The sequence below is a fragment of the Botrytis byssoidea genome (assembly GCF_014898295.1).
Source record: "Botrytis byssoidea strain MUCL 94 chromosome Unknown BBYS_018, whole genome shotgun sequence".
NCBI classification, from domain to species: Eukaryota; Fungi; Ascomycota; class Leotiomycetes; order Helotiales; family Sclerotiniaceae; genus Botrytis; species Botrytis byssoidea.
In genome coordinates this window covers 1-22,684 of record NW_024065859.1, presented here as the reverse complement: position 1 = coordinate 22,684, position 22,684 = coordinate 1, and the positions used below count along the sequence as shown (strand labels likewise).

Genomic DNA, 22,684 nt, shown 5'->3' with positions numbered 1-22,684 from the left:
AAGCTTCTTCACCTTGCTACACCATTTGCACAAGTTAGGAACAAGCTTGGGAGATGCCCGGTGAGTTCTAAATCTTGATGATTAATTGTACGTGAGGTCCACCAGGTCTGATCATCTATCTCCGGGCAAAATCGTCGAAGATGCTCACATCCTGATTAATATTTCATTTTCTATGTGTACCTCCCTAGGTATTCTTGAGTGGTGTATTCAGGTGATGATTCCATCTCCAGCCAAAAACGTTGTAAAGATGCGATGCCATGCTCACTTTATTCATGAACTATCTATCCATCGTCCTCATTTGTTAAATCTTGACCTTGATCTTCTACATCGTAGACTCTACCGTAGTTGATTGAATGGTGGATTGACACAGCATCTCCACATTCGTAGAGTGTAACTTACATCATCCCTGAATCCACGTACGTTACAAGGGCGTGTCTTTGATGATTGCCAGGCAAAATAACCGAACTCACTAATATTTACTATATGATTTTTATAATAAATATAACTCTATAAATATCAATAAGTTTATTTTATTAAATTTATATATAAATCTTAATATAAAAAATTATTCAAATTTGAAAAGATTTTTCAAATTTTATTTTTACTTCAATTGCTATTGAATTCCAAAATAAATAAGTTTGTACTTATTTTGATAAGGAAATGTCCCTGTGCACAAACCCGGCAATCATCAAAGACACGCCCTCGTATCAATATCGAATTTGTTGTCCCCTCCCCTCTCGAGTCCCTCGAGCCCCTCTCCATCATTTCCATCGGCTCTCACCTCTCACCTCTCACACGACCTAAATTCAATCCCCATATAAATGCATCTCATCTACAAGCACTCAAAGGCCAAGCTTGTGGAACTGGCTCACTGGTTTGAGCAACGCTTGGTTATTTATGATGCCCGTGTGCTGAGCTCCATATTTCCATGAGTAAGCAACACTGAAGTAATGGATGAGGTTTGAATTTCTCTTGTGATGTGTTGTCGTCTGCCCCTCATCCCTAGTCTATGAAATTTTAAGTCAACCACAATGAGTCTCGATGTTGTATACACGAGCATTCGTGGATTTCTCATTGTGTTACCATGGGCCCTCGAATTGGTCCTCATGGACCTCATCATCTCTTTTCTCTTACCCGTCAGTTACCTTTTCCCTAACTGGGTATACAATGCGTCGTCGTTCGTCGCGTTTACAAACTGGAATTGGATACAAGTCATTTTTGAGGTCTTCAATGGAGGCAAAATTACCATTTCTGGCGACACTCTTCCGGAAGGTGAAACCGCGATTGTCATTGCAAATCATGTCAGTTGGACCGACTTCTACATGATTCAAGCACTTGCTATCAGAGCTGGCATGCTTGGAAGGTGTAGATGGTTTGCCAAGATCGAATTGCGATGGGTTCCATTACTTGGATGGGGAATTTGGGGGATGGGTATGCCCATGGTCAGTAGAAATTGGCTGAAGGATAAGAAAGAGTTGGATCGAGTTTTTGCAGGAGTCGTAGTAAAAAAATGGCCACAGTGTAAGTTATACGTACTATCTACCCCCACTTAAGGTGATTTGGTAGTGCTAACTCATATATCTCCCAGGGCTCATCAGCTTTAGTGAAGCGACACGATTTACCCCCAAGAAGTACGAAGAAGCAAAAACATGGTGTAAACAAAATAATCGACCTCTCCCCAAGCACCTTCTGTATCCAAGAACCAAAGGCTTCGTAACAACAGTACAGCATCTGCGAAAGGCTAAACATGTCAAAGCCGTTTACGATATGACGATCGCATATTCACATCATAATAAATGGCATCAAGCACCAACCATTTGGGAATCTCTCAGTTGCGGGGACTTAAGCGGAAAACGAGGATACAAATTCCATGTGGAAGTCAAGCGATTTTTATTGGAGGACTTGCCAGAGACTGACGAAGGATTGGCAAAATGGCTGGAAGCCAGATGGATAGAGAAAGGGGAATATTTGGAAGAAAAGAGGGAGGAGTGGTCCAGAGCTGGTAATGGACATAAGCCAATCACGGCATAGTTGTCGCAGCAATTTTACAATATTTTCTCTTGTTTGGGTTATCCAGCTGGAGTAGATTAGACGAGCGCATCTGTTGCTTTTTTCTTGGATTGAATTCTCTCTAGCATGAATTCACTATAGAGCCTGAGATTGCTTGTACAATATTTTTGCAAGCAAAATAATTGTGGAATAATTGTTACAGTTATTAGAATGGATAAGAAGCATTCCTTTGTTCCCGCCAACACCAAGCCTCGAGAATATGTCCCTCAATCCCCGCACGCAAATTATTTCCCGAACACAAAGAAAAGTGTTTCCAAAATGCTTTCTCAAAACGTTCCATTCCTCACATTTCAAAGCGTTGGGGAGAAGTGCTGCTTATTGTGTACTGAAATTGGAATAATCACAGGTTAACAAAGGTGTCCATGCTTCGTTATCAATTCTGGAGGCAATCCTACATTTCCCAACGAATCGAACTTGTCTTTCCTCATTTCCATTTCCATCCAATTCCCGATCTCGAACTTTTCAAAGATGTCAGCCATCGTCGGTCATAACCTCAAACAGTATATCGAGATAGAAAATTGACTTCAGCACATTCTCAAGCATTGAATCACCCAAGCGCAGTACTCCCTAGACAGTCTCATATATTGAAAGAATACAAAATGCCGACAGGCGCACTTTCAATATCCATCCCCAAAACACCCACCACCCCAACAACTACTACAAAACACTCCGCCACTCGCCCAACTTTCTTCCCTACAGTTGCTTGGTGGAGACGATTCCCAAGGCCAAGATTCCCGAGCTATTATCCCTCAAACTACAACACTCACGAGTCCAGAAATGGCACTCATGACGAAAATGGAACGGCGACAATGGAAGAAGGCTTATTGAGCGACGGTGAAAGAGATGATTTTGATGGGATGATTCCTAGGGCTGGCATGCAAAGTGACTCAGGTTCCAGTTATTGGAAACGGGTCAGTGGTGAAGGGCGGAGGATGGGAAGGCTGAGACTAATAGTGGAGATTATGGGTGCTATCGGGGTTGTTGTTGCAGTTGTTGGGTTAGTTCTCTTAGTTTTCGGGTAGCAATAGGAGAAATATATGAGGCTGCGGGATCTGAATTGGAACGTGATTGAACTGATGACCAGCGGTGAAGGGTAGTCAGCACTTGGTTGTAATAACCAAGAATTGAAAGAGGTGTCGGAAAGAAAGTAGTAGGACAAGCTGATGAAAACGCATGATCTGATTAAGATGCCGCTGATGCATACAATCTTTATTATTCGACGCATTTCCATTGAACTTGACTCAAACCTTCACTCGCCCATATTGCACTCATATCTCCCGCGAAGCCATCAAATATCATTTTTGATACATTTTCACCAACGCGTGTGGTTCGTTGTCGTATATTACCGACTTGTGAAGATGTTCTCCGGGAGTGAAGAATGGGAAAAGAGGATTGTAATTCCAATCGAAGCTTTGATGTATGGCATAGTGTTCCATGTCTGTGCTTCGAATACTTATGTATAAAGTGCTTGAAATGTAATATATGAACTGGGACCGTGGAGGGACAGAGCCTAACTGTAGAGTTTGGAAGATTCGTAGCCCTTGATTGGTTTTCAGTGTTGCGAAGTACAAGGGCTCAATGTCGTCGCGTTAGTTGCACATTAACATGCTTCTTGTTATCAGAAAGGGTCTAACAAACCATATCATAATCAGCGGAAAATAATTTCTGCTGTAAGCTCGAAGCCTGTGAACTCCGTGAATCAACCGTCCTCCGAGTTTTGTGGTGTGGCTTGAATTATGCGAACAATGGAAACATTATTTCCTGATACGTGTTAGCCTAATCCATCTGTCATGCTTCGATATTTTCCAAAGTAGTAAGCACCTAAGAACTCTCAACAATGCTTTGGAATCATTGCAGGATAGCAATTTCACAATGTGGAATCATCCTATCACCGTGGTACGCATACACAAGATGCCAATATCAATAGTAAATCGGCTTCTACAGCATGAAATTTTGGAATCACAATAACTTGATGCGATATTCTTCCCACAAAAGCTGATGGAAAAGAGTAAGATCATCATTAAAATGGCCAGGTTATGGAAACAATTAACTATATGGAGTAAGTATGGAAACCATGCAAGCTGTTGGGAATCAGACGAAAATCGCGAGGGTGAAAAGGCACTTCAGTGTGATCAGCGATGATATATTAAATGACAGCTACACAGCCTTTCTTTGACAATTCTTTTCCATCTTAAAATTCAAATTTAACCGTGGATTCTCATTCGTAGCCAACATTTAACTCACGTCGCTACAATTTGAAAGGACGTATTCCCAAGAATCTGAATCCTTTTTTGTATCTCGTACCATCCTACACAGCTCGGAATCTCATTTATCTCTCCTGCATCTCCCCTATCAGGATCAACCTTACAATAGATTAACATACCCCAAGGTCGACCTTGACCATGTATCTCTTTCAAACCTTTCTCCTTACTCCAATCGTTCTTGCAGCTTCGATAATCACTCGACATCATTCTCGAGACGCAGCAGCATACTTCCTTGACAATAATCCCAATGGCTCGAACATCATTGCTATGAGGATATCCCGAAAAGATGGAACTCTTTCCCTACCTACTCGAACTTCTACTGGAGGAAAGGGGATGCTCGGTCTAGATGCTCCAGCAGCAAATTCAACCACAGCCCCTGCACCTGGAGATAAAGGTGTGAATCAAATTCAATACAACATTAAAAAAAGATCTTCATACTGACTCTATGATGTAGATAGTTTGTTTAGTCAGAACTCCATAATTGTGTCAGGAGATGTAAGCAAATTCCAAGATATAAGAGCATTGGCTCACAAACTTTAGCTAATATCAATTAGAAGCTTTTCACTGTCAACACTGGAAGTAATACGTTGGCTATGTTTTCGATTGACTCGAACGATTTCTTACATCCGCGTATGGTTGGTAGACCGGCGGATACTATGGGACAATTCCCAGTCGCCGTTGCTTATTCGCCAAAACTCAAGACTGGTAAGTCCTAGATACCTCTTGATAGGACCCTTCACATAGAAGAGCCGATTGCTGATTATTCCTTAGCTTGCGTACTGAATGGCGGTGCCGTAGCAGGAATATCTTGCTTTTTGACTCATTATAGCAAGGGTTTATTGGCCATTGGATCTTTCCGACCTATTGCCTTAAATCAGTACGCATCATTCTTTCTCCAATTCTAACTCATCTAATCCACCTACATAGAACGACCCCACCCATCGGACCTGCTGGGACGGTCTCGGATCTTCTCTTCAACCCCTCTCAAACCACCCTCTTAGCGTCCGTAAAAGGTAACGGGCTTGCTCCAGGCTCATTCATCGCCTATCCTGTCTCCCAAAGCGACAATAGCATTTCCAGTATTCCCATCGTCTCCGAGCCTCCACAAGTCCGCTTGAACTTTCGCATAAGTTTTCTCGGCTCTGATCATCGACTTGCTGTCTCAGACCCGGCGATTGGCGCATCGCTTGTTTCTATTTCGTCATCCTCTATTGTAACGGCAGATATTCCGATCGCTGTTGCTGGAGAGTCAGCGGTTTGTTGGACAGAATACAATAGGAAAAGAGGAGAAGTTTATCTGATGGACGTAGCTGTTTCTAATATTACAGTAGTAGATGCGAAAACGGGGGCAATCAAAAAGGGGATCCAGCAAGATGATGCGGGGCTGGGGAGTTTGGATGCTAGGCTTGGAGGAGACTTTTTGTACGTGCTGAAGAGTGCGTCGGAGATCAACGTTATCAAGACATCAGGTGGAAAAACTGTCCAGAGATTCAATTTGACAAATTTGGGAAGTAGACAAGGGTTTGTGGGGATGGCGACTTGGGGGTTTGGTCAAAACTAGGGGATGGATGTGGATAGTAGGAGACGGTTCATTGGGTTGAATGAAAAGAGTATGGCAGTTGTCTAATTTATTGTTTAACTTATGGGTTCCAATTTTTTGAAATCGGTGGACTGACAGCAAGAAATTTTTAAGCAGATGGTTTGTCTTTGAACTGCTTATTTACCCCTTCATTTGTTCCGCTTAGATGAAATGAATTTAAAGCAGCCAGAAATCAAAACGCGGGAGATCACTTAAGCTCATATTCTAGCCCACCAGCCTTTAGAATTTGTTCAGTCGAAAATTCATTGAACTGCAGATTTGAAATTTAAATTATTTTTCGATGGGCTTCAGGCAGATATGCAAGGCGAGGCCAGCATTTCAAAACACACAGACCACTCTGGTTTTCCTGGGTAGGCGCTACCACAATGCCATGAATCTTAGGATTACGACCTTAGCAAAAGTGACAAGAAACAAGGCAAGATTCTTACTGCGATAGACTTTCCTGTAGATTTTTATTGAATACAAAGAATACCTAAAATTGACAATCGATTCGACGTCTTGGGAATCCGAAAATGGAGCAGAGCAGCCAGCAGTGATCAGTTCAAGGATTCCACTCTGCTCTGAACTCTTTCTCCAATGTCTCAAAGTGACATCACGTTTCTCACTTGAAGTTTCGTGTTTGATGATTTTTTGAAGTAAAAAGCAAAGGAATATGCGATTCGGACTTCGGAAACAAACATTGAGATTTAAACCGCTTGTACGAAGTGCGAGTATACCGCGTGTATACGTACTTATCTGCATTAAATTTCCGGGGATTCCGGCAACAATACTTTCACACAGAGTAAAAAGAAACTTTCGTATACTCGTTTCTGTTTGTTTACCAACAAGTCCCTTGTCCGTGAGAAAAACAAACTATGCCGGTAGCTTCCATAGCTTTAACGCCATACAGTAACTACCTTGCTCCAGAACAGATGGAAGTGGAAGAGAATGAGAAAAAATGTGATGAGTCTAACAAATCAACGCGTCCAATTCGTCAAAATTTTGACATCGCCACAGGGTCTAGGATGATGAGTTGGTAATGTTTGTTGGTTGGTTCGTAAAGGATCTCACGTAGGTAAAAGTCCCATACGCCAGAAATCGATTCATTTCGAGGAGAATTTTGAATCTTCCTCTCTGAATACTTTGTACAATACAAGACACTACCATTCTCAACTTTTGCATCACTTAGACCAGGTACCATATCATCTCCTGTGGGGTACACAGATTGTCCACAATTGCCATACCGGTATCTAATCGAACAAACTCTTTTTCTACAAAGCTTCAAGAAAAGTTGGGTCTCCTTACACTGACAGCAAGCCACAACCTCGTATTGGAGTCGGATTTACGCGTATCGGATTAACTAAACCTAGTAAGTCAATACTATTTGTGGTTGATAGGTTCAATAAGTAGCCGTGGACACCCTTTGAAGATCTTCGCAAATCTATTCAAAGGTCACTTTTTCCCTCACTCTCGTTCATTTAAGCCATTTCATAGCAGACATTTGAATTCAAACTTCGCACTTTGAAGGTTTTATATTAGTTGGTAAGTCATTATCGGGTACGCGAGTATGTGCTAGCGACTCAATTCCCATCTAACTGTTTGTTTCGCGGGGTGATTGATAAAGCTCCAAGCTTTGGAAAATAACAAGAATATGGATGTGCTAACAGCCATCTAGATCTACAGTCTTTTCAAAAGATCGCGACATCCTCACATCACCACAATCAATTTATACCCACCTTTCTCGATTTTGCTTCATCGATTCCATTTTGTAACAAAAGCAAATTCTCGCAAAAATGCTTCAGACCCTCGTAATTGTTCTCATCTGCATCGTGGCCGTCATTGTTATGATCGGTCTAGCCGCATTGATCAACACGGCAACGAAGAAGACGGGACCTAACATTCCTGTCTAAGATGTATAATCAGGAACAAAACGAAATGTCTTTCAAATAATTCCTCTAAGCCACGACTGTTTCAAAGTGAAAACCAACGCTCACAACCATCTCCTTCCTCCCTCCACATTTCGATCTCAAGGCATGATGGTCATGACCATATGCCATACATCAATCTTCTTCGTTCAGCGGCTGTCACGATATTATATGGGTAACGGGGTGCGAACATGTTTCTAGGGCTCTGGGTTGGTGGAAATAATGGCGTCAATGATGGATATCCGGCGTGTTTTTTTATGTCCAATATGAAGATTGAGAAAAATCGTATCTTCATGTATTTTGGGGGATTGCTGGATGAATTGTTCTGGCTAGATGTCGGTTTCTTCTCCAGTGTTGGATATGTACAAATGTTTAGCGGCTAGATTGCTACATGGCTGGTAGGCTTGGCGAGTTTGAATCCCAGTATACTTCCTGAGCTCATCGGGCTCCACGATGGTACCTCGTTTTAAAGATTCATCAAAAATAGTTGATGAGTCTGGGGGAAAGGGTATTAACAGGTTATGGAAGCATATAGGATGGAGGTATCGGGGATCCATTGTCATATGAATGGATATGCTATATATGATGAATAGATTTTCCCGTCTAACATCAACCTTGACAATGAAACTGTCTGCTTATTTTCCCCTTTGATGAGTCCATAACAACCGATTCTTGAAATCCAGTTGCTTGAAAATGTTTGTACTTCCTAGTGGCACAAGTGTACCGATGGGGGTTTCAATTGTAGCATCATCGGTTTTATGCATAAAAATATTCAATGAATTGTATCCTGAATCGTCAGCCATCAAAACATTAAAACTGCTAGTCGGACCTACTGTTTGATCATGCATTGGCCTTTTAGATACTGTCATTAAGCTTAAGTGCACTCTGCTTCATACGCTGCTTGCCATCGGAACAAATATCAAAATATCACTTTCGTTGTCATACCCCTTCCTACATTTCTAATTCCATACATAGGTTCGTGCACCTCGACAGATATATGCATAAATCACCTGATCTCACAGGCGTTAAAGATCGTATGACATGAACAAACAAGTGGTCTTATATCTAGCCCATCAATACGAGGCTGCTCATTACAACGTTAATATCTACACTAAGGGAATTGACTCTTCTATACTACCTATGAACTTATTTCATACGCTCCCTACTATCTTTCCCATAATCATAATTTCATTATTTTGAAATACATACTGTCTAGTTCCCACCAGTTTCGCTTCAGCATGGCCCAATGGTATCCTCAAAGTGGTGAGAAAGTGGCCATAGTAATTGGATCCGGATTAGCTGGTTTGGCTGCCTCGACCCAAATTCTCTCACAAAGTCTTGATATTAAAGTTTATCTTCTCGAACAAGCAAATCGAACAGGAGGAAATAGTATAAAAGCCTCTTCTGGAATAAATGGTGCAAGAACATCGTTTCAACTTGCATCGAATCCTCCCATTTTGGATAGCGTTGAGATGTTTTATAATGATTCGATTAAGTCAGCAGCGGAAGCTTTGCGGGGCACTGGTGGCGGTGAAAGGGAGAGAAAGGAAAGGGAGCGTTTGATTAGGTTACTAAGTAAGGAGTCCAAGGGAGCTGTTGAGTGGTTGGGTAGTAAGGGCGTGGATCTTAGTGTTATTGCTCAATTGGGGGGACACAGTATTGCGAGGACGCATAGAGGAGGTGGAAAGTCTAAGCCACCTGGAGCGGCTATTGTTGGCACTCTTTTAGAAGAATTGAAAGGAAACGACAGGTTTCATCTCAAGACTTCATGCAGGGTAATCAGAGTGATTAAGGATGATAACGATAAAGATGTCAGAGGTGTGGAATGTATTTGTGAGAATGAAAACAATACACCGAAAGTCGAAATATTAACAGGCCCTTTGATCTTCGCAACTGGCGGATTTGCAGGCGATGCGTATGGGATGTTAGCACGATATCGACCTGATTTATCCGGATTTCCTTCCACCAATGAACCACGTTCCGGGTCTCAAGAACTTCTCTCGGATATTGGAGCTGGACTTATCGATATGGAGAAAGTGCAAATCCATCCTACCGCATTTGTGGATATGAAAGATACCAACAATCCGACTAAATTTCTAGCAGCGGAAATGCTGAGAGGCGAGGGCGGTGTACTTTTGATGGGTGGGAGGAGATTTGTAGATGAATCAGAGACGAGAAAGGTTATCACTGGGAAAATAATGGAAGTTGGTGAAGTTTTAAGGAGTGAGGGACACCCAAGACAGTGGGATGTGAAGCTTGTGATTGATCAGGGGGTATATGAGAAGGCTAAATCACATGTAGACTTTTATTTGTGGAAGGGTTTGATGAGGAAATGTACTATTGCGGAAGAAAATTTCGGGGGAGATGTCATTGGGGGTTTGCAGAGGTATGCAGACACCGTAGCAAAGAGGTTGGAGGATGAGTTTGGTAGAAAGTCTTTTGGGTACTGGAAATTGAATGAGGTAAAACCTGATTCGGTAATATACGTAGGAAATGTCACTCCGGCGGTTCATTTCACAATGGGAGGGGTAAGAATTGATGAGCAAGCAAGGGTTTTAACTACAGAAGGGGACGTCATTCGTGGGATTTGGGCAGCAGGCGAAGTCACTGGAGGAATTCATGGGGACAATAGGCTGGGTGGCAGTTCATTATTGGAGTGTGTTGTTTTTGGGAGGAAGGCTGGAGATGGAGTATTAAACTCATTAGGGGGGTAATATAAGAGTAGTAACCGAAGGTCATGTAATCGCCTGGATATACCGGGAAGATGCGAGCGAGCAGCGGGGAAGTGTTCCCAAATGTGCAGAATGTTGTCCAAGTTCAACATATAGGAGCCCGGAACAATCAGACACTTCTATGTAATAATTTGATTTTGGAGATTTGAAATCTCGTAATTGTTAAATCTCTTTGGAACGATGCGATCATCGAAACTCAAATGAATGAAATAAAGTCCGAGGTCGGACTTCAGTCCGGGTTGTGAGATACAGCACAAATGAAATACCGTTGCGATTCATTCCAATCGAGCCATGAATTTCCATTTCGTATCCAATGAAAGAAGATATGTAGAAAGAAAGGTAGGGAAAAAATTAACCTAGAGACATTGCGAATAATAAGCATTTGCATAAGTGCACGTATATGGGCTAGCACAAGTTGTACTACCCGTATACCCAGTTCCACCACATTGTCCATAATGCGCGACTCCAGTGGATCCAGGGGAGGTAATGGTAGTTGTGGTACCGGGGCTAGATGGAGTAGTAGTTGGGGACGTACCAGATGAAGCGAGTTGTGCATTTACGAATGTTAAGGCTTGTTGACCATATTCGGTACCGTAACCTTGATGGGTATTTGCATCAGAGCCAGTACAACAGTACGGGTCAGCGGCGTCGCAGTAAGACTTTATCTTTGAAGCGGAGGGACAAGAAAAACCAGAGGGACGAGGTGCGAACTAAATTAATTGTTAAGCCATTATTCGCAAATACTCAAAAGATATGAGTGTAGTCACATAAGCAACATGGGAGGCATGGATTGAAAGACTTACTCCATGAGCTCTACAGGTACCAACTTCATAAGAAAGTCCATAAATGTAGCGTGGGTTACCCATGAAAATTGCGGCCTTGATCATGTTGATAGCACTGGCTTGAATTGGAATTGCGGTATTCGTGAGTCCGTTATTCGCATCTCCACCTCCACAGAACGCGTCGTCCATTATTTCACCACCCTAATTTACAAATTAGTGTCAAATTTCTAGATTTGGATGATGGGCAAGGAAATGACACGGCAAGAAAAGGTGATATACCTGGGAATACCCCACCAATACCAACTTAGTACTTGGGCAATCTGTATTATATTTATTCACTGCAGCTGCGACGGCAGCAACTCCTGCAACAACACTGTTTCCATAGCTAACCCCACCACACGAAGATTGACCGCCGCATGCGGGATAGTTGATGGCTTCGGCAGTTGCCCCAGGATGAGCAGCACGGATGAGGTCGACAACCACACCTGCGGTTCCGAATCCTGCTGGTGCCGTGGTCTCTCTAGCACCAAAGACGTGAATTTCAGGGCATGCTGCGCGGGTGTCCAATTCAGAAGGCAGAGCTGAAGCGTAGGCAAGGAGAGATAGGAATACTGCTTTGAGTGTCGTGCTTGAAAACATGCTGAAGATTGGATGAGTGAGAGTGCTAAAAGAATGCCGCTGTTGATGTTATGTAGCAGATGGTGATACTTTGGATGAAGATTCGAGGACTAATGTGAAGTGCGAATATGGATCTATTTAAAGACCAGGAAACTCATTCTGATTCTTCGCAATAAAATTGCCTCCTTTCCGCCGATTTATATTACCCATGACATTCAGCTTTTTGACACATAATGATGATCATATAACCATCATGTCATCTCTGCTCCGGGGTTTGTTTTGACAGCCGAATAAAGTATTCATGTAGATTGCCAAGTCCGTCTTAAGATTTCAGGCTAAGAACTATGCGAACCCAAAACAGTAGAACAGAAGAGGGGAACGCATAAAGGGAACTTACAGTTCAGACGATCCAAATTAATAAAAGAGCAATTTATGAGTGCTCTTTCACCACGTAGTGCTAGCGGGTGACTAGGCATTGAGGCTGATATCGGACATGGCAATACCGAATTTTGGCTAAACTCGTACAGCATGTACCCCAGATCACGATATCCTGGAGGATATCTTGTCGGTTCTAGAACCCTTTACCCTCGAAACTTGGCCAAAAACGGTAAGCTGGCAACATTTAAACGTTCCAAAATTGACCACTACCTAGCTAGGAATACAGAGATGAAGAATTGTGGAGTTGATGGGTCGCCCTGATTGACTAAACAATATGAAGTTGACGGGACTCAGGAATTACTGGGCATGTGGTTATTGCTGCAAATATTCCCTCATAATGTGATTTCAAACAATTCTGGGAAGAGGCCCCGGCTCAACGGCTGGATAGAATTTTGGAGCAATTCATAACCACTTTGAAATCTCATGTGAACATTTATTGGCACAGAAAACTGCTGTTGAAGGTTGTGAAGACCGAAGTAAACGCCCAACTAGATATCTAGTAATAAAACGATGTTTTTCTCTGACGCTTTTTATGTGCTCACTCTATTTGGGGCGGATCAATTTTAAAATGCCCCAGATGTTGGGAAGCTCTGATCCATTGATCCACCGACTGTGTTTGAGAAGAATTGAATTTCCTAGGGGAATGACAAACAACTGAAGTTCAATTAGAGAGGGACCAAAACTAGTCTTCTCATATATTTGTAACTCATACTCCGTAGGTACCGGCATTCTTTAAGTACACAAGGTACAGTAGGTAGTCGTCACAATATGCTTAACCTACCCAAATCAAGTACCGAGATTGAGATCGACAATACAAAGTTGAAACAGTGACCGTTCATGGTCCAAGTGTCATTGGAAGCCTTCATTGTTGAATTCTTCAAGATTGTCTTGAAGGAGCTGGAGCCGGATGTAAAGTAATTCGGTACAAATACAAACCTCATCCGGGATGATAGACAACAGAGTCATCATCTTGATAGATGATGAAGGGTCGACGGAAATATGCATATCGTTATCACGTGAGCGGAGATAGTCAGCCAATTGAAATCCCATCTTTCTCGGAGAATGGCGAACAATTCAAGACCTTTAGTGCAGTTGAGAATTGAAGTATGAGATGAATTTCCCGCTCCCCTTTCCTTGAAGTTCCTTATATTCTTTCACAAGCATGATAATTCTTGATGGATTCCTTTTGTCGATAATAAATAAATGAATTAATATCCTGGGCTCAGTGGTGAATATCTGTTGTCATGTCGGATCTCGAACCCGACTTAGAACCGGAACCAGAGCAAGAACGTCGAAAGAGAAGACCAGCCGTGTATGTTAAAGTCCCCCACAGACTTTCTCGTTTGTGGTTAAATTTCCGAACTGATATAGAAAGGATTGTAGTTCGTGCTCCTTTTGTAGGAGACGCAAAATCAAATGCAATCGAATGCTTCCATGTAGCAATTGTGTGAGATCGAGAACCACATCAAACTGTGCATATGAAAAATTTCCTAGGTCTTCCCGTGCTCAACATGACGAAAATCGACGGAATCCAAGCGGTAAACAGAATTATGACATGTCCAATGAGCCAGCTTCGGGAAGAGAAAGAGCCTCAACACTTGGGGTTCCAATGTATCCGGCACCACCAACATCAAATGATTCAATCACATTATCACCAACGAATCGTTTCATTGCACCAATCTCAGATACAACTAGTGATCTTGACTTCATGAGGAAAAGGACCGAAGACCAGCTTTCGCTTGCTACCAAATCATCCGTTCCGTCTCCTGCCCTCTCTCCCTCTGGAACGTCTGTAGTTTCTAACATCGAGACAAAAACTTCACTGACTGGAAGCTTTCACATACACAAAGAATGTCGACCATTTGGCCAAGATCATCCTGCGATTGTAACTTATGGCGTTCTACATAAAACCAGACTGTTAGGCCAGAGTCATTGGATAAATGGTGTGACTGGGGTAAGACAACTCAATAGTCAAGTTAGATTACCATCAATTTATTGAATAACAATCAACAGTACCACGGCCTCTTTGAAATAATTGAGCCGCATATAAAAGAAGGAACGAAGGCCGCCATTGGTCTACATAAATGCAAAACTCTTGGAAAGCTTGTGAAAACCCGGCGAGCACCTTTATGGCCCACGCCACCAACCTGGCCTGATTTACCTTCAAAAGAAAATGCTGACATACTAGTTGATTGTTATCTTCGGACAATTGAAACTATCCACAGGGTTTTGCATATTCCTACCTTCAAAAATAATTATGAAGCAATATGGACATCGAATGGAAACCCCGATACAGAGTTCTTGGTTCAGCTCAAATTGATATTTGCTATTGGTTCTGCTACATTCGATGATCAATTTTCCCTTCGTGCTTCAGCAGTTCGATGGGTCTATGAGGCGCAGACATGGATTTCAGAACCAGAATTCAAGTCAAGATTGACTATAAAATCACTCCAAACCGAAATTTTACTTTTGTTTGCTCGAGAAATAATTAACATTGGTGGGAGATTGATTTGGACTTCGGCAGGCTCTTTGTTTAGAAGTGCGGTACACATGAGACTGCATAAAGATCCCACTCATCTTCCAAAGAAGACCATTTTTGCTGCTGAGATGCGATGAAGATTATGGAATACGATATTAGAGTTGATGTTGCAATCTAGTATGGATTCTGGTGGACCTCCGCTCATGTCTCTTACCGACTGGGACACTGAGTCTCCTGCAAACTTCAACGACGACGAACTTCTGAGCACTGATGCTCTACCTCGGCCAGAGAATGAATTTAGTCAGACTTCTCTCGCAATCATACTTGGCAAGACCTTTCCGGTTCGACTGGCCATCGCAAAGTCATTGAACGATTGCAGCGCAGTCAATACATTTGAAGAAGCTACCAGGCTTGACACAGAGCTGAGATCTTCCTACAAAGCCTTGTGTCAGGATGTTCAAGAGTTTAATTCAACCAATGGGCCTCTACCCCCTCAATTTGGAATAGACATGCTGAATATCATAATGCTACGATACCTCTCATTCCTCCATATTCCATTTTTCGTATCGGCTTTGCAATCTCCTACGTATACGTCTTCTAGGAAGGTAGTTTTGGAGACTTCACTTAAAATTTGGCACATGGTGCATTCAATCAAGTTAGACAAAGAATCACAAGCACACGAAGAATTTATCGAAGATAGTCAACGATGTCTTTCCCGACTTACAATATGTGGCTCAGGATTACTTCGTACCGTGGCGACACAAGCCGGGTTCGTAATTGCTACGGAAATCAAGACCCAGCTTCAAGAAGAGACAAGTCTAGGACCTATCTCTCTACGCCCGGATCTTCTTGACGCTTTACAACGCGCCAAAACTTGGAATATGAGATGTATTGAAGCTGGGGAGGTTAATGTGAAAGGGTACCTGTTCATCTGCTTGGCAATTGCACATATCGATGCTCTCCGACACAGTCAGGTTGGAGAAAAACTCGCAGCATCAATAGTAAGCGTTGCTGAAAAGGCTCTGGATGAATGTGCAGAAGTACTTGAAAAAATGGCAACTCATGGATTGAATGAGACGGAGAGTTTGAGTAAGATGTCCCTAGCCACTCCGACTGAGTTGATGGCAGATTGGGATTTTATGGTAAGTTCAGCCGGTTAAAAAAAACTGCAGTGTAGTTACTGATGAACTTTATAGATGACAGATGCTCAGTACAATTTTGGAGATGCGATGGGTTGGGCGTTCAATTACGATCACCCTCAAGATACATCAATTTGGTAGAATTTGAAGCGGCATTGGGACTTGTGCTTGGAGAACCAGTGAAGATGTAAGATAAAGCCAATAGAGAATGTTCGTCAAAATATTGCGGATCAAAAAAACCAAGATAATTATCAATGGGAGTCTCGAAATCGGGATTGGGTAGCCAAAGAGGCTCAATAACATACTCTCAAACCTTTCATATATCTGGCTTTGGATTCGATGCGAATGATAGTCTGACACTCGATTACTGCTTCGTTTCTGCTGTGTTTGATGGCTTATGGCTTGCATACCAAGGTAGACGCCACTCGAAATAAGCATCAGTCGCATCGTCGATCACACTCTTTGAACCCGAAGTGGGCTCTCTGGCTGTAAAATTCAAACTTTAACTGGAGTACTGATTGGCAAAATTTACTGAACGCAAGCAACTATTGGTGATTCAAGCTCATCGTGGAATAGGGTTGTGGTAAACATATGCCTGGTATTTCTGCGAAGTACATATATTTTCAGGCTTTTTACTTAATTCAAGGAGTCTAACTGGCTCTAGAATTAATAATCCTTGATAGTGTTCAGCGAATTCTGCGAATGAGTGCGTCATTATTCATTTCGTTCGCAAATCACCCAAGTCCCACCTCTATGTAAGATGGGAAAACACACAAAGATATCTTGAATTAGGAACAGATTGAGTTTACTCAGGCAAGAAGATACGCTGCAACGACTGCCTTACCTTAAGGAAACCACGAAAGAAGCGAATGAGCAGATAGAGCTTCTCATATCTTTTCAAAATTCAACTCAAATGTTTAGAAATTCGAATTTATTTGGAGTCAATCCATTACCATCTTGTTCGCAGTTGCGTTTGGTAGATTTTCAATTCTAGCATACAGTCACCGTGCACTTCTATTAGCCGAAACTCCACAAAACGCGTTTTTTCATGCGTTATACTCCCACAATTACATTTTATTATTTTAATTATACTTTCAATTTATAATATACAATATATTGAAGATATACAAAATGATCCTTATAAATATCTTACTTTATATATATATAGTAAAATAATTAGCAAGACAAAAAAAAGCTTTAATTCCTATCGAATTGCAAAGAGTCTCAAACTTTCTTATAAAATTATATAATATATTCTTTTATAAGATTTAATATATAATAATGGTATATACCTATTATATATCAATTAATCTAAATTATATATTGAACAAAACAAACGAATATTATTATAATATATATAATTGTTTTCGAAAATTATATATAAATAGATTATTCAAGAGATTAGGTTTGATTATAATATTAGAATTATTAAAAGGATTTTGATCAAATATGGTATAATCAATTGGAGATATAAGAAAAGATTAGAGTTTATATCAATATATATTATTAAATAGCTTAAATAATGCCTAGCTTATAGAGGGTTGATAAGTGAAGAATGGGGCCTAATTATATAATCAAATAAATGTTTTATAGAGTAGGGAAAAAGAAAAAGATTAGAATAGTATTTTTATATTAGTTTTCAGAAATGGGATTCAAAAATGATCGAAATATATAATACAAATAAGAATATAAAGATTACATACTAAAAAAACTTTTGGGATATTGAGAGAAGTAATTTATATATAATAAATAGGGATTTTGAAAATATAAAATATAGATATAATGCTAAATCTTATCTTAAGATTCTTGAAATTGAAATAAACTCTATTTTCGAAAAGCTTAATCCAGGGTATAAATTTATACAGAATAATACTTTTATTCATTATACCTATAAGATACAAGATTGGTTTCAAAAGAAGGAGATCTCTTTATTGAAGGATTGATCTTTTTATTTTCTTGATTTTAATTCTATAAAAAATATATGGTGGGTTCTAAAGATAAGAATATATAAGATATTTCCTAATATCACTATTAATAAAAGCAAATCAGAATATACTTATTAAAAGCTAAAAAGTTATTTACAAGTAACTTGGAATACATTAAATGAAAAATTATTTAATAATTTAGAAACTAATATATTTTTTAGAATTAAGGCTTGTATTGTAGCAAATAACTGGTATACTAAATATTGATAGATTAAAAATCAATAATAGAATTCTTTTTATATATATCAATAATATAAGAATGTATTATTCATTTGTTCAAATTTAATAATTTTATGCTTCTTAATTGATTTAGTATTTAATATTGAAAAAGGGTGGTGTAATATGTGATACCATAAAATAAGCGGGGGGGCGGATATAAGTGGCCTAGTACTGTATCTTGTGGGCAAAGCCGCAAAGAGGCAATCCACGGTGGCCAATTAAATAAGCTTATTTTCACTATAATTTCCAAATCATTATAAGTTCCAATGTTTATGAAGTCAAAACGGTCAGTTAACTAACATATACGCAGGACCCATATGCCACAGGTGCATGTGCTGGCTTATACCAACAAACATGAAGTTCCATAGTCCCTGGCTAGTGCAGTATTCTGATCTGCATTGCCAACCGCAACGTTAAACTCAACGCCAACATCAGTTCCAATTGGACCAGGTACTGATTGGGGAAGTGGTCCTAGCTCCACACTGAATGGTGCTACAATTGCTGGGTTGACAATTGGCAGTGTACGATGGTTGAATGAGTAAGTTGTGAAAAACGCTAATTGGCCTCATATATAATTGGGATATCAAAATAAATAGATTTAGTCTATTTTAATATTACTTTTAAAAATCTATTTCAAATTAATTTTAGAAAATATCTTCAGGAATTATTATGAGAAAGCTTGTTTTTTATATTTTCTTTAAAATGAATATATTAAAAAAATATAATATTCGAATTTATTAAAATAGAAGAGAAATATAGGAAACAATTCCAGAGGATTATTTAAAAGAATTATTAAAATTTATAAGAAAATATTACAAAATAATAATTGTAGTAAATGAGATATATATAAGATTTTAATATAACTAAATATATTCAGATATTTTTTTATAATATTTTGGTATATTAGAGTTCATTATATTAATTTTAAAAGAGTATGATATTTTTATTGATTAGAGCTTTTGTATATAGGGAAAAGCATAGTCGCTTTTTGGTGTGTTTTACAATACTTATTCATTCAACCATCGTACTTCTGGTTTCAAGTGTTATTCCTTCTATCATCGGCTTTCTGTATGAGTTTCACAAGCAACGAAGTTCGAAGCCAGGTATAGAAGGCGTTATGTTATCTTTTCTAGGAGTACTTACTTGTTGTGCTTCTAATTCCCCCGTCTGCTCTTCGAGCTGGGATTATCACCCAATACGAAAGGCAGGAGACCTGTCGGGACATCGATTATGTGATCAAAGAGGGTATTGTATTAGCTAGCGTCGCACTAGCTCTTCCCTATATTAAGTACTAGCTTCCTATAGATAACAATGATTAAGAATAATACAACCAATATAAAACTAAATACTTACACTTATCAATTAAGTTGATATCAACACTTACTTTGCTCTGGGAGAGAAGGTCTGCTGCCGCTTCGACAGGAGGATGTTGTCTTTTGAGCTGTATTGTTTCGTGATGAAATGCTCTGTATCTTGTAACTCTGCTGTTGCCAGTCAGCCTGACTGTAGAACTTGGGAAAAGAGATTCACGAGCTCCCGTTAACAGCGAGGAGCAGAAGCCTCCTATTGTTGGGAGTACTGCTTGTTCAATAAGCCTTTGAGAGACAAGATCCATTATCGAAAAACAGCGCATATACGAAAGTCGGTGAGCTGTCATTTGGAAGTTTTGTGAAAAAGGGCTAGGTACCAAGCGTAGACAATGTTGATGTGTCAAGCACAAGGAATATTGGGTGAAAGCTCGGCAGAAGTAGCGAAAAATAATCGAGCATGGGAGCTCTGGACAAAAGACGAATCGTCGATAATGAGTTATTGAAGTCGCTGGTTCAATGAAGATCACAATCTGTTGGTATCAACTTGGTTAATAAGTGTAAGTACTTAGTTCTATAGTAATTATGTTGTTCTTGATCATTATTATCTATAGGAAGCTAGTACTTAATATAGAAAAGAGCTAGCGCAACGCTAGCTAATATAATGCCCTCTTTGATCACATAATCGATGTCCCGACACAATCTTTTGAAGAAACAGCTGCTGGAATGATTAAAATTTATTTCCATGCCCGAGATGATACCGTAAGATAGCAGGAATGAAGCCTTTCTAGACTCGTGATCAACGAAAGCATGATCTTTGAAGACGGAATGACCGCTGTTGCTCTTGCTTTAACTTCCTATGGCTATCTTCTCGACCCATCGTGCAATATTCTGGATTTTTCGTTTGCGTATCAAAATCAAAGTATTGTCCTCCAGATCCAGTGATCGAGCCCCGGTGTTCGAGAGGAGTAAATACGGGATTTAGCCAACACATCGTTCATTTCTCATCGGAAACGTCAGGCTGTAACTCTTTGATACAACTCGGAAGACTGATACAAGGAAAATCTCGAGTGTTACGATCCTAGATATAATTATCAAGTTCCCTCGATAAGGAACAGTTCGTTACTTAAAATTTTGATCCCCTTGCACCTGCGTCAGTGACTTTGCAGTTACACCGAGTCACCGACGCGGATGATATTGAATTAGTACTAAAAAACACAACACGAGAGACATTCTTTGTCAAATATTTGATTCGAATTGAGAAATACGAGAATCTCCTGATTCTTCGCTTTCTACATGCAAGTCGTAGTTCTCTTGTCTCATCCAATGTCCAAAGCGCTTGTTGAGCTCGCTTCTAGCAAACATGAGAATGCGGTCATGATCGATGAACAAGCCACCTTGTCAACTTTTCGGGACCGTCGAAAAGTCAAAAAATTATGGACCCTCTGAATTGATTCTTCTAAAGTTCTATCAGTGCTCGCTGCCACTTTCCCTTATTATCAGCAGTACTTGTGCGTACCCTTGCACCCTTTGTGCATAGCTAGATCACGAATTACATGTCATCAATTGAATTATGATTTTATGATGGAATAATACAACCCGAGATCTATTTTCGGAATACGAACAAATAGTGACGATCGTCGTCACTGATCGGCAGTCAAAATTAATGCTTTGGTCCCCCGAAGCGCTGAGCACAAGCAATACTCAGGCTTTCGGCATCTGATAATTTGTGCTTGGCATTTGTCAACTTTCTTCAGCAGAGCTCGGAGCTTTAACCTTGTTCATGTAGAAGTGGCTGTGTGAAAAGAATATGGTAATTATCATATTCATCTTTTCTGGAGCTTATCCATTTTATTCTACCATATTTCTGGAAACATACTAAGGATTAAACTTTATTAATAGGGCATGAAAATGCCGTCTGACCGAGATTGAAGGGTAAAGTTTAAACCCCTTTTTCGTCCATTCATTGCCTGCAATTTTATGGAGAAATCCACCTTAAATTAGGGTTGCAACTTAGTTTCTGATTTCGATGATGTATATCAACAGCCATGCCAAGTCTTCAATACGAACAATTTATGGAGTCATGTTGAAGTTGTTCAAGCCTCATTGCGGAATCGTGAGGAAAGGAGAAAGGAGAATTGTTGATGCAATCTTCCGCACCAATCAAATTGGAGAAAGTGCGAGAAAGTATCCATACTTTCTCCAGATTTAATGGGCTGCGGGCAATCTTAGTGTGTGTTGGCGATTAAGGATGAAGTCATGGCTGAACGATGGATTCTCATGGAATGAAAGGAGAGAATTGGGAGAGATCTGAATATATAAATGTCGAAGAAGTCCTCGATAGGAATCCATCATCAACACATCACATCTTTACATCAAACAATCAATCATCCAAACATCACTTTACAATTTTACAGTAATCCATACCAACTTAAACAATAATCAATATGTTCTCCAAGACTTTCATCGCTACCCTCCTCGCCAGCTCTGCTGCTGCAACCCCCATCGTTTCGGCACGTGCTGCAAGCGATGCTTTCGGCCTCATCTCCATCAGATCCGGTACTGATCTCCAAAACCAAGCCATCACCGCTAATGGAGGTCGTCTCTATATCGGAAAGGAAACTTCTTCATACTGCCCTGAATCCGTCGGCTCAGCCTGCCCTAGTAAGTTTGATTCCACGACATGATTTATGAATGCCCATGATTAACCATTTAACAGAAGGTAATTCTACAACCTTCGTCTCTAATGGCAACACTCTCGGTTTGAACACTGAAGTTCCAGGAGGTCAACAAGTTTACATTGCAACTGATTATTCCGTATCCTACACCCAACCACACTCCGCCGACACCCACGGTGGAGTCGCCTCTGGATGGACTTACACCGCTGGAGAGAACGGCTCCCTCGGATCTTTGTCTTTCCCTGACTACGGATTTATTGCTTGCCGCGAGGGTGACGGTGTTTATGCTGTCTTGCTTACTCCTGGTGGATCTGGTACTGAAAACTGCACCGGCATCGCTGTTGCTACTGTCCCATACACCGGTGAAGGACCCTCCGCTTGGGAGTACGCTTAGATCAAGAGTGGAGTGGAAGATTAAGGAGGAGAAAGGTGGAGGACGTGGAGCATGAAGTTGTGAATATTTTGTTTT

The 22,684-nt window shown here is 40.5% G+C and overlaps 8 protein-coding genes across 9 annotated transcripts; 7 read left to right on the top strand and 1 right to left on the bottom strand.

The window, feature by feature from the left end:
- Positions 1-1,031: 1,031 nt before the first annotated feature.
- EAE97_008380 (uncharacterized protein) lies at positions 1,032-2,031 on the top strand (the record flags this gene model as incomplete). The annotated part of the gene is made up of 2 exons (XM_038878895.1): positions 1,032-1,521; positions 1,589-2,031. 2 exons carry the CDS (start codon positions 1,032-1,034, stop codon positions 2,029-2,031), a joined length of 933 nt encoding a protein of 310 aa, XP_038729977.1.
- Positions 2,032-2,669: 638 nt separating this feature from the next.
- Positions 2,670-3,092, top strand: EAE97_008379 (uncharacterized protein; the record flags this gene model as incomplete). Its single annotated transcript, XM_038878894.1, has 1 exon — positions 2,670-3,092. The coding sequence occupies one exon, from the start codon at positions 2,670-2,672 to the stop codon at positions 3,090-3,092; it is 423 nt and encodes a 140-aa protein (XP_038729976.1).
- Positions 3,093-4,472: 1,380 nt separating this feature from the next.
- EAE97_008378 (uncharacterized protein) lies at positions 4,473-5,895 on the top strand (the record flags this gene model as incomplete). Its single annotated transcript, XM_038878893.1, has 5 exons — positions 4,473-4,728; positions 4,789-4,829; positions 4,889-5,039; positions 5,106-5,211; positions 5,262-5,895. The coding sequence occupies 5 exons, from the start codon at positions 4,473-4,475 to the stop codon at positions 5,893-5,895; spliced, it is 1,188 nt and encodes a 395-aa protein (XP_038729975.1).
- Positions 5,896-6,788: 893 nt separating this feature from the next.
- On the top strand, positions 6,789-8,542 carry EAE97_008377 (uncharacterized protein; the record flags this gene model as incomplete). Its single annotated transcript, XM_038878892.1, has 3 exons — positions 6,789-6,945; positions 6,989-7,455; positions 7,589-8,542. 2 exons carry the CDS (start codon positions 6,789-6,791, stop codon positions 7,165-7,167), a joined length of 336 nt encoding a protein of 111 aa, XP_038729974.1. The 3' UTR covers positions 7,168-7,455; positions 7,589-8,542.
- Positions 8,543-9,076: 534 nt separating this feature from the next.
- EAE97_008376 (uncharacterized protein) lies at positions 9,077-10,552 on the top strand (the record flags this gene model as incomplete). Its single annotated transcript, XM_038878891.1, has 1 exon — positions 9,077-10,552. The coding sequence occupies one exon, from the start codon at positions 9,077-9,079 to the stop codon at positions 10,550-10,552; it is 1,476 nt and encodes a 491-aa protein (XP_038729973.1).
- Positions 10,553-10,821: 269 nt separating this feature from the next.
- EAE97_008375 (uncharacterized protein) lies at positions 10,822-12,476 on the bottom strand (the record flags this gene model as incomplete). Of its 2 annotated transcripts, XM_038878890.1 has the most annotated exons (4): positions 11,632-12,476; positions 11,374-11,553; positions 11,106-11,280; positions 10,822-10,926 (listed from the first exon to the last, which is right to left on the bottom strand). In XM_038878890.1, the coding sequence occupies exons 1-4, from the start codon at positions 11,989-11,991 to the stop codon at positions 10,922-10,924; spliced, it is 720 nt and encodes a 239-aa protein (XP_038729972.1). In that variant the 5' UTR covers positions 11,992-12,476. The 2 variants fall into 2 exon arrangements, with proteins under 2 accessions (XP_038729972.1, XP_038729971.1); XM_038878889.1 differs by lacking the exon at positions 10,822-10,926 and having other exon boundaries at positions 10,927-11,280.
- Positions 12,477-13,558: 1,082 nt separating this feature from the next.
- EAE97_008374 (uncharacterized protein) lies at positions 13,559-16,584 on the top strand. The gene is made up of 5 exons (XM_038878888.1): positions 13,559-13,720; positions 13,780-14,362; positions 14,422-14,879; positions 15,027-16,029; positions 16,084-16,584. The coding sequence occupies exons 1-5, from the start codon at positions 13,653-13,655 to the stop codon at positions 16,165-16,167; spliced, it is 2,196 nt and encodes a 731-aa protein (XP_038729970.1). The 5' UTR covers positions 13,559-13,652; the 3' UTR covers positions 16,168-16,584.
- A 5,400-nt stretch (positions 16,585-21,984) lies between these two features.
- Positions 21,985-22,609, top strand: EAE97_008373 (uncharacterized protein; the record flags this gene model as incomplete). The annotated part of the gene is made up of 2 exons (XM_038878887.1): positions 21,985-22,201; positions 22,257-22,609. 2 exons carry the CDS (start codon positions 21,985-21,987, stop codon positions 22,607-22,609), a joined length of 570 nt encoding a protein of 189 aa, XP_038729969.1.
- Between the last annotated feature and the right edge of the window lie 75 nt (positions 22,610-22,684).